Here is a 17,465-nt window from a genome sequence, read left to right as displayed (position 1 = left end):
AACCTGATGCTCTTTGTGCTGAAGAGATTTAGGTACACAATGGTTTGCAAGCAAATCCTGGTAGATCTCATGCTTCTTGGTAAAGGTAAAGGTTCCCCTTGACAATTTTTGTCCAGTCATGTTCGACTCTAGGGGGCGGTGCTCATCCCCGTTTCCAAGCCATAGAGCCAGCGTTTGTCCGAAGACAATCTTCCGTGGTCACATGGCCAGTGCGACTTAGACACAGAACGCTGTTACCTTCCCACCGAGGTGGTCCCTATTGATCTACTTGCATTTGCATGCTTTTGAACCGCTAGGTTGGTGGGAGCTGGGACAAGCGATGGGAGCTCACTCCATCACATGGATTCGATCTTACGACTGCTGGTCTTCTGACCCTGCAGCACAGGCTTCTGCGGTTTAGCCCACAGCACCACCACGTCCCTATCATGCTTCTTGGGAGCCAAGCAAATAAAGGGGTGGGGTGGGGACAAAGCAGCTCAAATGCTCCATCTTGGGGGGGGGGACTTCAGAGAAACCAGAAACTGACAGTCCACTCCTAGGATAAAATCAGCAGAAGAAAGGAAGCCTCACTGAACCCCATGGGATTTACTTCAGAGTAGAATTGCATTGCTAATGTCCACTCTGACAGCAAAACCTGAAAGTGCTTTTGTCACTTCATAGGGTGTAGGCATTCTCCTCACTCTCTAGCCTGGAATCATTACATGATTATTAGGATGCAAGAACATGATAATCACCATGTTTTGCTGATCCCAGATATTTAAATAGACTTCAAATCACTGCCCCCCCAATCAAGAAAAAAAAACTGAAAAAGTTTAAAAGCCTTCTAAATACATCATTTCTGAGAAATCTTGCCATGGCCGTTGAAAGTATTTCTGACACATGGTGTAACTGTAAGCTCCCTATTTGCTAGTGACAGGGTAATAAGATTCAGCATGGAAGAAAAGTAATATTTACACCTACAGCCCAGTCACGGGGAATGTTTTGTCTCTGCTGTAGCCGCTCAAGTTGTCGTTTAGTTAATTGTTCCCTCTAAGGAATTAACATCAGAAATGGTGCGCGGTTTGTACTGAGCACTCAGTGGCAATAACAGAAGGAAACAAACTCTCTTGTCTCCCAAGCAAAATGTATTCATGCAGTTCTACCTGAATTTGCAGGTGTCTGTTTGAGACAACATACTCATATGGTGCCAATGCAGAGAGAGTATTTGCAATGGTAGTGGCAATGGTGGTGGTGTTTTTAAAATGAGTGCTCTGTGCTCAGACTCTCTGCACCTCACACTGATAAAGTGGTCATAATGCAGAGAACTGTGAATGTGAAGCTGAGACACTGATGATAAGGAACATGAACATCTGTCAGTTTCATTGTTATTGTATTCTTCAGAATACCACCATACTGTCTTGACTATGTTCTGTATCAGGTTGAAAGGCTGATTTTTTTTCCTACATTGCAATTCACAGCAGGGCATCAAATATTTTAATAGCAGACTAGCTGGTCGGAATTCCATTGGCATTCCTGTAAGTTGCACATCATTTGCTGTAGCTAATTGCTCTTAAGATGCCAGGGTGCATCTCAGTTGTGCTGTTTGCCATATAATCAGGCACATGACAGAGACACACCCCAGCCTTCATCAACTGGCTGTGGCAAGTTACACAAACTTTCTGTGAACACCAGTAGGATTCTGACCATTTTCTGGATACGAAACCTCATGTAGCCAAAATGACTCATTGTGAGCACAAGAGGAAGATATCATGGAGAACCCAAAGTCTGCACAATATACAAATAAATAAATAAATGGAGTATACACTCCAGTAGCTTGATGAGACTGAGCACATTTATTTGCTATGGTTCACTGTTAGGTGGGAAAGAGAGAAGGGAGATCTAATGGAAGGCCATGAAAGAGATTGCAACTGGCTCGTTGGAGCTGACTGTTCTATACATTTTGTTGCAAGTCCCACTTGCCCACTATATATTTTTAATGTTATTTAAAATCTGATGCTCTTATACTAAAAGAGAAGGACACAGATGTGCTAGGAGAAAGTTTGATTTCCCACTATGCTTCCTGGGAGAAGAGACAGCCTTCATGATCTTAGACAAGCAACACAGTCCCAGAAGACTCTAGAAGAAGGGAACAGTAAACCACTTCTGAGCATTCTTTACATTAAAAACCCAGGAAAGGGCCACCACAAGGCAGAGCCAACTTAACAGTATATAGTTATTAAGCAGAGATAAACACAGAGATTTAATCAACTTTCTTTCTTTCTTTCTTTCTTTCTTTCTTTCTTTTCTTTCTTTCTTTCTTTCTTTCTTTCTTTCTTTCTTTCTTTCTTTCTTTCTTTCTTTCTTTTTTTCTTTCTTTCTTTCTTTCTTTCTTTCAGTCAACATTAGGTATACATTATTTTAGGAGGCTAATGAAATTTAACAGCTTAAACAAAAGCTTGTTAGGCATATTAATGTGTGTTGTTTTATATGTATTGATTGATTTTTTTTCTCTCTGTTTGTTTTTACCTCATTCATAGCTTTTTGTTATGGCTATTGGTCCAAACAAATAAACCAAATTAAATTGAAGAGTTTCTTGGCAGTGTTCCTAGTCAACCCATTTACTAAGTATGCCCCTATCCCTCCTTCATTTTGGCACTGGACTTCTTTATAGAATTCTCTTGATAAAGCAGGCATAATGCTCTGGTCTTCCAGATAATTCTTGAAGACATCTAGAAGTCTGCATTTATGATGTTTCTGAGTGGAACGGTGTGTTAGAAACTGATCACTGACTGAAATCTTGTTACATAGTTCATTGCCTATTATTAAAAACTTTTGCCACCAGATGACATTACCATCAGGGTGCAATTTTTGGTAATTAAAAACATCCTCCCTCCATCCCACAGCTTCCATATGATGAAAGGGATTGCATGCGGGTTGGAAAAGCCATGGACAGAGGTAGAAAGTTTTCAGTTACTGAAAATTGTTCCCTGCCTGTGACCCCATCACCTTTCTTCAGGCATAAATTACGCAATAGCATTTCAGCCATTGAGAGTTGCGAAAGAACAATACCCCTCCCAGTTAAATATTGATTGTGTTCCACCTAAAAACAGACTAGGGTAAGATCTAAAACTACCACAAGACTTCTTCAATAAACTCAACTGAGAAAAGAGAGATATCAGTAATGTGCCTTTTTAGTACTACATTTACTGTAGCCATGGTTTATTGCATCTACTTACAATGCTATAAAAATTGTTCATGCAAACATAAGGGTCATAATTCCCAAACCTAAGCTAAAATGATAGTCGAATGTGATGCTTGTGTGTGATGCTGAGGTAGGCACAAGGAAATGGGCTGGAGGAAAAAGAATTCCCACCTTTCTCTCCCCCACGACAGCCAACCCAACCCCCAGGAAACACTATTTAGGGCAGACAAACTTTCTGCACTGCAAAAAGCAGGGAGAAGAGGTGGCTTATTAAGAGTGGATAGCACCGGTGAAGGGTATACTCTGGACCCAACTGTTGGTATTTATCTCTGCCTATGAACCTAGCAGAGGGTCTATGCCATGTGCTCCAAACGCAGATTTGGTTGTAGGAGGAAAACAATTTAGAAAAGATCAAGAAGTGAATATCTGAGCTAACCTAGAGGCCTTTTAATATCAAGTTGACTAGAGATCACATTAACATTGTTTGGAATGATTAGGGATCACTTGGTTTGGTTGCAGACTAACCAAAAATGTTTTTTATTTACAAAAAAAAAGCCAACAAGAGCAGGATCTGCTCTCAACTACTCCTCTATTCACTCCTGATTGTGGTCGTATAACCCTGTAAAATGTCATTTCTGGCAGGAGACACACATATTCTTCTGTACATGCACAGATTGCTGCAGGGCCTGAGCCTGTGTTGATTCTAAGAGCATTTCTGAGAAGTTTCTGGGAGGTGATGCTGAGAAAATGGAAATAAAGTCATGTAGAAGACTTGAGAGAGGGAAAGTGCTTGAAGAGCCGGGATGTGCAGAGTTCCGAACCCACTCTTATAGCTGAATAAAGGACACATGGATTGGAACTGAGCTACCTTATGTCCTTTTTATGACACTCAGACCCAATTCTTTACCAGGTGCTTGATTTTCCCATGATTGGCAAAACACAACATAACAAGGCCAGATCATCAAATCTGATGTTTTAATTAATGACTTCACAGGAGAAGAGACAAGGAAGAGTCATATCTAAAGTATTGAGCATATTCTCCTTTTTCCAGTGTTTGTTTTTCTCTTTCTTTCCCCACTCCTGATTGTAATGTATGAATGTTAGATTTAAGATGAGAGATCTGCAGAGGTGTTGCTTCACTCCTTCAATAATTGGTGGGTTTTTTCCCTTCTTCTGTGGTTTGAAATGAACAAATATGCCAATTCAGCATTTACAAATTCATCCAATACAATGCAAGGGCCTAGTATAAAGAGAAGAAATAAAAAGTGCTATCCAGTGAAGGAGATAACATCAGCCTTCTGCTCTCATGCAGCTGTATTATCAAGCAGCATCTCCACAGCTTCTGAATGGCAGTCTCAGGCTAGCACCTAAATAGGTCTCAAGGACTTAAAATCACTTGCTGTGTAGATGAATAATTCAATTAATCAGCAACCTTTCAATTTAATACATATAGCTAAGAGCTTTCCATGTTTACTCAAGCTACAAAACATTCGGAGACTACAACTTTTGAGGGTTGCAACATTGAATGGTAGATTCAGGTACACAGACTCCATGTGTCCATTCCCACGTACAGACAAATCTGGTAGCCTGCTCCACTATGCTGCCACTGGGAATTTGGCTCCACCACTCCAAGTGGAAGGTGGTGATGAAGCTGGAGTTCACCAAAGCATGCTGCTACACCCATATGGCCCAAATAATTCATTACCCAAGGTTGTTGCCCTTAAAAGTAGCAGTTTCCTGGCCTTTTGGAGCTTGAACAAATCATAGTATTCTCCTAGAAAAAACAAAAGCTTGGTCCTTGTACAAAATGTCAGGTTCCTCTGAGGTATCTCCTGCAGAGCAACCTGATACATCAAGCTGGTTCTACCGGTTTGGATTTTATGTTAACTAAAGCCTCTACCTTTGGATTTTATGTTAACTAAACATTTTTGAGGCCTCGGCATCTCACCAGGATGATTTTTGTGCTTTTCTCTTTTTTTCCTCCTCCCGCAACAATACAATGTCTAAAGTGAAAAAAGTTCTATAGCACTTGAAAGCTCATCTGTTTTTCATATTTTAATGTTATCCATCCTAGTTTTTGTAAATTACTGCGGAACTCATCACACTTTATTCCCTGCTGGAGATGTTGCCCTCAGTGGAAAATGAAATAGGGAAAAAGCAGTAGGTAACTTAATAAAATAGGAAGGCAATAATGAACCTTTGTTTAACGAGGGAAATAGAGGAGAAAAAAGCAAGATAAATAATCCATATTAAGTAGATTTATTTTAGGGGAATCCCTAAATTCACCCAGAACTAGGGATTGTATAACAGACTAATCTCTTTGTCAGAGAAATGCCAATTACTCTAAAATCACTGTTGGCTATCTTTAATATAAAAACAGGAAAAGTTACTTTTCTAGATTATATATGGCAGCCAACATAGTAACTGGTATTGGCTGGATAGGTTTAGGTATCTGGCTTTGGAGTGAGAGGCTGGGAGTTCAATTCCCCACTGTGGTCCCTTGACAGGGGTTCATAGAGTCCCCTTTCATGGTTCATAGAGTCCCCTTGCAGTTCTGCAGTTCTAAATTCTAATCTGTAGTCCAACAAAGCAACTTTTGCCATCTTTGGTCAATTATAGTCAAATTCAGATATTTGTAACCGTGTTTATTCAGCATATGAGGAGGACAGCATACTAATCCTATGAGCTCTACTATTGCTTTCATCACCTAAAACACAATGAACATGAAGAGGAGAGATCTATGCATAGAGGAAATCCATCCAGCTACTGTAGAACTCTGACCTCTTCTTCTGCAGATGTTGTTCTTCACATTTTATAAAAAGCAACAGTGGAAGGCATACTTTTCACATGTTGCATAAAAATAGAAACTCTTGGAAAAAGTGTGCATGTCTTCTGATCTGTAGGTAAAGATATTCCCACATAAGCTCCCTCTAAATAGCCAGTGTTTAGGACATCTAGAGTGTTCTCCAGCCAGATTGTTTGCAAGTTTACTATCCTCATAATGTTGTTCATTCCCATTTTATAATAAAATACAAAGCTGTCTTTTGCCAGGTACAAAAACCTGTGGGGTGAAAACAAATACATCACACCCTTAAAATACGCAACAGGAATTAAACACACACAGCTAGACTATTGGTGGCGTTTTCCAAATGCCTGGGCTGGTATACTGCAGTTAGCGCTATTAAAGGCAATCTGTCCTCCCAGGTTTTCCCTTTTGACATATTTTGAGATATAAAGCGGTAATAACAACAGGTGCTCTTAAAAAGTGCTGCAGTCTCTTTGAAATTTAAACTTGGGTGTATCTCCAAGAGCTACCCTTTGACTCTTGCTTTTCATCTTGTAAGCTCACTTCTATAGAAACTGCTTTGCCCTCCCTTTCCCCAGCTCAAACCTCATCTGTCACCGTAGAAATACTGTAGATTATAAGAGCCTCGCCACATGCTTTGATTTTGCTTCCATGGTTGTTGGGCACCCTAACGTCTTTCTTATAGTCATGCATAAAGCAAGGCAGCGCCATGAAAATCAATTGGAGTTTCTCCTCCATTGGCTTCAGTTGAAACTGGATTGTGCCCAGAATTTTCACAAGTCAGAGCCTCTCGCGCAATCATTAACAATTTATGCAGAAAAGCTGTAGGCTTGAATTGAACACGGCAGGATGAAAATGTAATCCTTTAAAATACGAAAAATTGACAGCTGGAAGGATGGCTGGTACATTCACCAAAGTGAGACATCAACTACACTCCATCTACAGAAAGGAAAAGAAATGTACAAAAATAAAATAAAATAAAGCATTAAGCTGACGTAGTACAAAACAATAATAAAACAAAATAAAATTCTCTAACAGGAAGTCTCAACGTACCTGAACAATAATCCTAGGGAACAAAAATGTCCTAGCACTAAAAGTAGATAAGAGCTTACGTAAATCTTTTAATTCAGCAAGGTGGCAGCTTAGAAAGTGCTGAGAGCCGACTTATCACCACTCTCTTTGTGACAAAACTGAAAACAATTCAGCAGAGCTCACTTCTTCATATAGCTTTGTTATGCCAACAGGAGGACAAAACTCTTTTATTTATTTCAAACTCTTAGAAAGTTAAAATTTGCTGTAGCAAACCTAGAGCTCGGAAGTTTTACATTTTCTGACTAATTGCTAGAATTCGTCAACCACTGGTTGTGTCTGATTCTAAGCTGTGGCTGAAATAGGCATTTACTTTAATTAGCCATATTTGGAGGCACTTCTCCAGAATATCCAAATCCAGGCACCACCTTCAAAATGCAACTTTCATCATGGAAAGGATCATTGATGGATCATGGGGCAAATGTATTCCTCACGATTAAACTGTTTCTCCTTCCATAATGGGATGTTCTCAGAGACACATGCATTGTTCCTCCACCTCACACAATGAATCTCAAGTTGTTTGAGATATTACTTGAAGATTATCAAGATTCTTTTTCATTCCCCACAATAGATCTCAGGATCCTATAATCAGTGTAGTCAGCGGGCATACTGGCTTTGAGGTGATTTTGGAGTAGTGGCACAAAAAGATTCATATTTTCCTATCTCCGCTAATATGCTCCATAAAAATTACTCCATTGTCCTAAATCAGGGTTATGTATTCCTGAATGTAAAATCTTAATGCATAGTACAAAGTAGAATTTGAATGTGCTCCCTTATGAATTCAAATAAATATACTAAAATGTGGAGCATCAGGGTGCCACTAGCTAAAGAAAACTGCACTATTTCATTTTTGCAAGATGTAAACATATGACAGGGGATCTTTTTACATTGTCCATAGCTACCAAAGTTAAATCCAAAAGTGTTAAGAATTTATCATTCACATTTCAGGGGTAAATATTGCACTTTTTAGCACTTGTGAAGATGATGGGTGTATAATGTTGCTTTATAACAGAAGCAGTGGCAGGTGCCATGAGGAAATTCAACTGAGGCTAGAATACTGTATCTGTCTTTGAAACTCTGCTATTGCTTGGGGGTGGGATGTAGCAAATAAATGTTCTTTTTTACATTTACATTTTCAATATGGAACACAAGGATTTCCTTTTGACAAAGCAGCCCTCCAGTTTATTACATATTGAGTATCATGTCCAGCAGGTATGAGAGGAGGATATTAAATTTCCTTTCAATAATATGCTGCATTCTTTCCACTGTCTGATTTTATCCTGCTGACATCAATCCTAATGTACAACTAGAGATGTTTTCTTTGTCGAGTCACCTGCTGACAGTATTTTCCTACAAAATCTTGATGCAGACTCTTGTGAACTTTCCCATTTCCTTATAATTAACATCTTTCCTGGTTAACCATTGTCAGCATACTTCTGCCATGTATTGATATTTCAAATGGAGAAACAACATTCTAGTATGTTTGCTTGGATTGCCACACAACGAAATGCTAACAGAACATAGCCCTATGGGTTTTCCTTTGACACAGTACATCAGTTTTGCAATGCCAAAAGTGATTTCAAGGCCAACTGAGGTTTGAGATTTTTATCAAGGCATGGAAGTTCATGCCAATCTCTGGCTGTGTGACCACTTAAAGCAAAGAGACCCAATTTCTGTTTGCTTTAAGTGGCCAGGCAGCTAGAGATGGTGTGACTTCATAGCAAGTGAATGTGAGTGAATTTGCATTTCCCTCATGCTGTAGTCAAAGGGATGTGATGGCGCTGTGGGTTAAACCACAGAAGCCTTTGTGTGCTGCAGGGTCAGAAGACCAGCAGTCGTAAGATCGAATCCACGTGACGGAGCACCTGTCGCTTGTCCCAGCTCCCGCCAACCTAGCAATTCAAAAGCATGCAAATGTGAGTAGATAAATAGGGACCACCTCAGTGAGAAGGTAATAGTGTTCCGTGTCTAGGTCACCCTGGCCATGTGACCACGGAAGATTGTCTTCGAACAAATGCTGGCTCTGTGGCTTGGAAACGGGGAAGAACACCTCCCCTAGAGTTGAACATGACTGGACAAAAATTGTCAAGGGGAACCCTTACCTTACATGCTGTAGTCACACCAATAAGCATGTTGCCTTATTTATGTTACAGTAAATGTGACAATGTTGCATTGCCAGATAGACCAGCAAACCAAATTTTGGTTGTTTAGTGTCAAGTTTTGACATATAGGCAATCATGATGTTGCTCTCCATAGCCATGAACCCAAGGAAAATATTGACAGCTGTATCGATCCCTATCAACAGACAAATGCTAACCATTTTCCTCTTCCTTGGAAACAGGTCTTTTGTACAGCTAATGAGTTTTAATCACCCATTGAAGGCAAAACTACTCCTAAATACTTTGCATTAAAAGCAGGGTATTTCTCAGAAACAAATTGCTGTAAAATCCATCTCCTCCTCACATCTTCTAAGAGTATTATAGCTAAACATAAAGGTAAAAGGAAATCCTGTGGTTGTTAAATGATTGCTAAATGATTGTTTCATCCCCGTTATCTGAGAGGTACCAATACTCTCACACTGTAAGCTCAGATTTCTCTGCACTGCTAATAATGGCAGATGCATTCCCTAAGGCTCTGCTTAGGAGTTCAAAAGCCTGGAACTTTATAATTGGTTGTTGTGGGTTTTTCAGGCTTCTTGGCCGTGTTCTGAGAGTGGTTCTTCCTAACGTTTCGCCAGTCTCTGTGGCCGGCATCTTCAGAGGACAGCAAACTGTGCTCTGGGTAGGCTTGAGAGTGGGTGGAGTATTTGTGGCTGTGAGAAGGCTAGTTTGTGAGGTAGGCTATTGTCCTAATCAGGAGATGGTTGATTAATGTGTTTTGTTGTGGATGTATTGTTTTGATAAGGAGGGGAGATTATCTGTCCCTGTGGTTGATGGGTGTCATTAGCTGGTCTTTTGTGTGCAGTAATCCCCTGACCTTGTGGCTGGGTAGAGTTCGTTGACCTTTTGCACTCTGTGTTTTTGAGAGCTGGGAGCCAGGTTTTGTTGAGTTTCAGACATTCCTCCTTCCAGTTGAAGTTTTGTTGATGCTTGTGGATTTCAATGGCTTCCCTGTGCAGTCTGACGTAATGATTGCTGGTGTTGTCCAGTATTTCAGTATTTTGAAGCAGAATTTCACGTCCAGTTTGTTTTATGGCATGTTCAGCTACTGCAGATTTTTCTGGTTGTTTTAGTCTGCATTGTCTCTCATGTTCTTTGATTCTGGTGTGGATGCTTCGTTTTGTGGTTCCAATGTATACCTGGCCACAACTGCAAGGTATCCGGTATACTCCTGCAGTGGTGAGGGGGTCCCTTCTGTCCTTTGCTGACCGTAACATTTGTTGTATTTTTGTGGTGGGCTTGAATACTGTTTGTAAGTTGTGTTTTTCCAGAAGTTTCCCCATGCGGTCTGTGACCCCTTTGATGTATGGCAGAAATACTTTGTTTGTGGGTGGGTGTTTTTCTTCTTCAGTTTGGTGTTGTTTTCTTGGTTTGATGGCTCTTGTGATTTCATTTTTGGAGTAGCCAAAAAGTAGTACATTGGAACCACAAAACGAAGCATCCACACCAGAATCAAAGAACATGAGAGACACTGCAGACTAAAACAACCAGAAAAATCTGCAGTAGCTGAACATGCCATAAAACAAACCGGACATGAAATTCTATTTCAAAATACTGAAATACTGGACAACACCAGCAATCATTACGTCAGACTGCACAGGGAAGCCATTGAAATCCACAAGCATCAACAAAACTTCAACCGGAAGGAGGAATGTCTGAAACTCAACAAAACCTGGCTCCCAGCTCTCAAAAACACAGAGTGCAAAAGGTCAACGAACTCTACCCAGCCACAAGGTCAGGGGATTACTGCACACAAAAGACCAGCTAATGACACCCATCAACCACAGGGACAGATAATCTCCCCTCCTTATCAAAACAATACATCCACAACAAAACACATTAATCAACCATCTCCTGATTAGGACAATAGCCTACCTCACAAACTAGCCTTCTCACAGCCACAAATACTCCACCCACTCTCAAGCCTACCCGGAGCACAGTTTGCTGTCCTCTGAAGATGCCGGCCACAGAGACTGGCAAAACGTTAGGAAGAACCACTTTCAGAACACGGCCAAGAAGCCCGAAAAACCCACAACAACCATTAGATCCCGGCCGTGAAAGCCTTCGCGAATACATTAAACTTTATAATTAATATTAACAGGTAGAAATGAGTGAACAGTGAAATAAGCTGAGAGCAGGATCCCAAAATAAATATCAAATTAAGGAGTTGGAGAGAGAGAAAAAACACTTATTGCACATTGTGCAAAAATTGATTATACTGTACATCATGCCAATCTTTAAAGGTGAAAAACAAAAATCTTACATGTAATTTGTCTTAAACCACAGGGATTTGGACCAAAAATTAAAGGAAGAAGGCATAGATGAGGTTTGTGGTGACTTTGCCATAAATTTAATGATACATTGCCAAATATCACATGATATCCTAGGTAGAAGCAAAGAAGTAAACATTATTGCATCTGAAATATGTTGTAAAATCCAGGGAAGGCAAGCAAAATGGTGTCATTGTGTTCGCGTACCTGAAAACTGGTATACAACGCACTTTAGGACAGGCAGCTGGAGGCACACACTGAAGCATCTGATGACTGCAACAGCTCTGGACAAAGCCCGCAATATAGTGTTGGATTAGATGGCATTTATACCTGTGCTTCCACTCACTACCATGCGACTCACTTTTTATTATGGAACATATCACAAGCCACATGCATTTTCCAAAAATGAAGCAAAATAGGTAAGAACACAGGAAGTTGCATCACACTGGATCAACTCCATGAACCAAACTATTGGACCAGTATGAACAACTGGCAGTAACTCTCTCCTTTTCAGGCAGAATTCTTTGCTACCCCTACATGGTGGTCCTTGTTAATCCCTGATGATCTGCTATCCATGTATGAATCAGGCTAGAAGCTGGTTAGCTTTTAAAATCAGATGAGATTAAGTGTGATTATATTCCAAACTAAAGGAACTTTGAAAATGGGACAAATCCCTACTATTCAGTTGATGTTCGCTCCCATTCCTGCATGCTATCGACCAGAGATAAACGTTCCAAAGACTTGTTCATTCTAAATTTGATGATATTTATCATCATTCTCTATCTTGTAATCTTTTGTTTGTCCGTTTGTTTGTTTCGATCTCTCTCTTTCTCTCTTGTGCTTTATCTCAGGAACATGGCATTCCAACTGAAATGGGCTATGCAGTAGCTCCGCACCATTCTGGTGTCTACCCTGTTCATATACAGCTTTATGAAGCCTGGAAGAAAGTCTGGGGTATTAAAGTCACCAGTACCGAAGAATATCCTCATCTGAAACCAGCACGGTACAGGCGGGGCTTCATCCACAATGGCATCATGGTACATTGCATTTCCATTACATCATACTTGTGTTACTGCTAAGTAAATAAACAAGCAAATAAGTACTGAAAGCATTGCTATTTCCCACATTGCTTGGAGTTCTAAAAGCAGCCTTTTAAAAAACAAACATCACTGACATAGCAAATTTAATTTGTCTGTCTTAGACAGAATGTTTGGTGACAATCAGCTGCCCCAGTTGGTGGCCTGGTCTCTGTACATGTATTTATTGGAAGCTAGAGAGGCAACTGCAGAAAATATCCAGCTGGTGAGCTTGTTTAATTAATAGGTGCAAACAGTTTCGATTGGGTTAACGGAATCATTTTACAGATGTCTGGTGATGGACAAAATTCCTGATTACTTTTTCATAATATCTTAAGTACAATTAGAACATGATTTACAGAGCAAGTGAGCATTCCAATCATAAGCATCCAGATGAGAAGTACATATAGCTTAAACTAGTTCTGCTGGTTGAATCTCTGCTTTGGATTGCAATATGCTTTATCCATGTTCTCAGCTATCTCAGAGTGGCTTACTTATTTCTCCTGCAGTTATGTTGTGATGTACTAAAAACTGCAGTCACCATAGTAGACAAAGAAGAAGAAGAAGAAGAAGAAGAAGAAGAAGAAGAAGAAGAAGAAGAAGAAGAAGAAGAAGAAGAAGAAGAAGAAGAAGGGACTATTCCTAGCCAATATAGAGTCCAGCTGTTTATATTTTTCCACTGAATGTCATGGCATGAGGTCAAAGCTCTTGGTCCAGGGTCATATCTATGTAGGATTAACTTGGCCTATTACTGCTATGAAAAGCTCTGGCTGGTTGGCAGCTGTAACAACCAAGACAGCAAGAAGGAACAGATGGGCCCAAAAGGCAGAGATAAACATTTTTTTTGTAAAGGAAATGTCAAGGAAACTTGGCAGATGGGAATCAGAAACATTTGCAAGAGGGCAATCAATATTGTATCAGTAGAAAAAGTTAGTATACAGTGTTGATTTTGTGGCCTGTTATTTCTTTGCCTCCCAGATTAATTTCACAATTTTGAACATTTGTCTTGAGTGTCTGGTTGATTTTTTTGAGAGGGAAAAATTGGGGGCCACAAAGACCCACACCAGAAGTAGGGACTGCGTTTCTCTCTTGATGTTGCTCACGTCAGTTCCCATTAGTCCTAGCCAACATAATTGGCAGAGAATAAGTTTAGGAGCTGCAGTCTGGCTACATCTGGAGGGCCACACATTTGCCCTTGCTTGCCTACACTAATACTTCTTGGCATATTTCATTGGATGAAAGTTTTGAATCAAAGAAGAGGCTCAAAGGCTGTCAATGTAAGCAGTATTCTCTTCACATGAGTGATCATGTGAAGGTATTTTTTTTCCATTTGTGGCAGACACTAGGATGGCACTTACCACCCTCATTTTGTATATTTGGTTTATACTGGGGAAAAGAAATTCACGTGTTTTTTAAGAATAGTCCATTAACTTATTAATCGATGGGCATCTTTTCAGCTGAGCAAACTTAATCAAATTTTCTAAGCAAGTGAACAAATAGCTGTTGCGACCTTAGAAATGACGTCGTAACATTTTCAATGAAAATACAATAAAAAGAGTTTTTAAAAAAGACAAAAACATAGTAGCACTTGATTTGCCTTAGCTGTTCATGTCTTTTTTATTTTTTATTTTTATTTTGTTTTCTCCTATAATCCTTGCACAGATTAACACAGCTACCCCTTCTACAACCATAACATTTTCATATTTTATACAAAAATATCTATACTGTACCAAGGTGTACTTACTGGTATGGTGCTAGACAAGTTTCGGTCTAAAATTTCTTATGGAAAAAAATCAGTGACTAAAAGCAGAAGAGATTCAGCTCTCGGGGCATCTTGGAACTAAAAGAACACATACACACATCAATCCCTATAGATCTGTTTTCTCTTTCTCAGGTCCTCCCTCGGCAGACATGCGGACTTTTCACCCATACAATTTTTTACAAAGAATATCCTGGAGGGCCTCAAGAATTAGACAAAAGTATCCAAGGAGGTGAACTGTTTCTTACCATCCTTCTTAACCCAGTATGTACCTTTCATTGATTTTACAATGGTAACAAAACAAAATGTGAGTGTAAAGTAAGAACATGATGATTTTTTTTAAAAAAAAGTCTATCTAAGCTGAGAATAAAATATGTTTGGTGAAAGAAACTGCTACATCCAGATTAATTGCTGTATAGTAGCCATTTTAATCATATTGGTGAATGGAGAGCTTTACTTTAGGGAAAAGCTGAAGCTGGTTTTACCAAATCAATATGATTTTAAGTGATTTTTATGAGGTCTGGATTGAAGCAAGATGGCCAATCAGCTCAGGAGTAAAGGGAATTTACAAACTGGCTGAAATCCTGCTATGTGGGAACAGGAAGTGGGTGGATATCCCTTTGAACTATCAGAAAACTTACATTTGTTTCTCCCTGTGTCCTTTGTTTTTCTTATTTCTTTTCTTAAGCCAAACGAAGTGTGCAGGGGGTTGGTTTAAAGGAGAATTAGAATAATGCTTTCTTGTCATGATTCTCTGTGTTTTAATCGAATTGATGACTAGGGTGGGTATAAGCTGGTTGGGCATGAGCCACATGTTGACTATGTGGCCAAGATTAAGAATGGGTGAAAAAAGTTTGGTTTATTTTTTGTTAACATGTTCAAATTCAACAGCTTTATATAAATTCAATAGAAAGGACTCATTTTTTAAAAAAATTGTGATACTGTAGAAACAAAGTGCACATATTTACCTAACTAGGCAGATAGTTTTCAATGCTTGGCCCTCAAAAATCTGCCTTTTAATCCTTATATGTTCAACTCCAGGGGAGTTCAGGGCCTGTTTTCACTTTCAGAATAAATCGACAGAGGGGGACTGGGGTTTTTGGATTTAGGCTAAAGTCAAGTGGACTTTTGCTTGTATCTAATATGTTTGTGATGGTGTGCATGTCCTCACCACGACTGCCACAGCTGCCACTGTCTCCACCTCCAATCAAGTTCATCTGCTAAGCCAGGATGGGGGCAGCAGTGATGAGAATGGAAGGGAATGGGGGGGAGAGGAGAGGGGAAGGGATGAGGGTGGGAGGGCACAGGAGGAGTGGGCGAGTGAGGGTATGGGGTTAAAGGGAGGTGAGAGGACAAGAGGGTGGGAGGGCATGGGGACAAGTGCCCGAGTGGTGGACAAGCAAGGGAGTGGGCGCTGGCTTTTCCAGCATGCCTGCTGCTTTTTTTCCCTTTTAATCCCTGCTTTCTGGTAGCAGGGTTTTTTTAAAAATTGGATGGAGTGTTCATATACGTGGAATCGATTCCAATGAATCAATTATACATCAGCCCCCAAATAAACAAACTTCTGGCAGGAAAGCAGAAAAACTCACTTCCGAGGCACAGTGCTCTACATGTGCACATACCTCATGTGTATGCTACAATTTAAATTGTTTTTTTTTTTAAGAAAACCTGGTACAACAGTGGGTTTTACTGTCGGTGAAATTGAGCCCTCAGTTAGGTTCACCACCTCTTTTTTCAGAATTTCCTCATCTTTAACAGCTACACGGCATAGCTGTTTTAATCGAACCAATGCTGGTGCCTAATAATGTTAATTTGTTTTGGTTTTGTTACCAAAATATGCACATTTCTTAATGATCTTGGTGGGGAAAAAATATTTTTTTCAATTTCTGTCTAAAGTCAACTAATGAGCTATATGGATACATGAATCCAATGCAACCTGTAGCCTGTTTTTTTCCCCTTCCCCTGTTTTTTTCTGCACTGCTTTCTCTTCTCTTACGGAACTCGGTCTTATGCCCCACCGGATGGCCTAGTTTCTACTGGTCCAGACTAACGGTGCACAGTAACTTTATTGTAAAGGGAAAGAAGCACCACTGGGAAAGGAAAAAAATTAGTTCCTCACGAAAAGAAAAAAAAAGTAGGTCATTGGGGGTTTTGTTGTGTTTTTAAAATCCCAAATAGAGTTGTGGAGTCTAGTTTTATACACTTAGGTATTAAAAGTCATGGCTTCTGGACCTCAGGAGTAAAGCATAGTTTGACTTCAAAGAGATTTAGAGTAGATTTAGACATACAGAGCAATGTTATCAAAGAATTGTTATGTATAATATGACCTACACTTCAGTGTAAAAAAAAGAACGGCCCTTTCTTAACTCTGCTTTTATTATTTAGAAGATATTCAGTTTCCAGACTTGCTTATCACTGTCTCTACATTATGATTAGAAAATGTTCTTTCCTTGACCATGCCTTCACTTCATTTTAATCCTTTCCTGTGTACCTCCACCACCTACATAAGCTTCTTATGATTTCACTGAACTACTGCTTGTTAAAATTTACAAAGTTCTGAACTCTGAAAGTAGGTGTTTCACATATTTCACACAGTAACTTACTGGAACCATTGACTGATGTAGCATTTCAAGCAGTGGCATTGCCATGCATGCCAACAGTGATATGTGCAAAGAGTGTGCTATTAAATGACAAGATTGTTTTCTTTCTTTATTTATCTTTTTCTCCCAGGAATTTAAGGCTATGGCTCTCCTGTACAAGTCCTCGTGACCAGACTTAGACTTTTTTAGGACTTCTGTATTAAAGTTCTCCTTCAGTCAGATGGCATGATACAGACTTCTCAAAACTACAGTGGTGCCCCGCATGACGACGATAATTTGTCCCATTGAAATCGCTGTTTAGCAAAATCGTCCTCATGCGAAAACCTTTCCCCCATTGGAATGCATTGAAACCCGGTTTAATGTGTTCCAATGGGGAAAATACCTTGTTGTCCAGTGAAGATAGCCCATAGGAAAGCCATTTTGCGAGCACTGATCAGCTGTAAAAATGGCTGCCCTGCGAAGCATGGGTCTGGAAAACACAGGGCAGCCATTTTGTGAAGCCGACGATCAGCAGAAAAAATAATT

The 17,465-nt window shown here is 39.8% G+C and overlaps 1 protein-coding gene across 2 annotated transcripts in view; it reads left to right on the top strand.

The window, feature by feature from the left end:
- LOC110083896 (bifunctional heparan sulfate N-deacetylase/N-sulfotransferase 4) overlaps nt 1-17,465 on the top strand; it is a 138,951-nt gene that overhangs the window by 62,471 nt on the left and 59,015 nt on the right. The window contains exons 4-5 of one of the 2 annotated variants that reach the window (XM_078376626.1): nt 12,357-12,542; nt 14,476-14,604. In XM_078376626.1, the coding sequence (XP_078232752.1) occupies nt 12,357-12,542; nt 14,476-14,604 (315 nt within the window). The remainder of the gene's footprint in view (nt 1-12,356; nt 12,543-14,475; nt 14,605-17,465) is intronic. The other variant, XM_078376627.1, reaches the window with a different exon arrangement.

Source organism: Pogona vitticeps, chromosome 5, assembly GCF_051106095.1.
Source record: "Pogona vitticeps strain Pit_001003342236 chromosome 5, PviZW2.1, whole genome shotgun sequence".
NCBI classification, from domain to species: Eukaryota; Metazoa; Chordata; class Lepidosauria; order Squamata; family Agamidae; genus Pogona; species Pogona vitticeps.
This window is presented reverse-complemented; position numbering and strand designations above follow the sequence as displayed.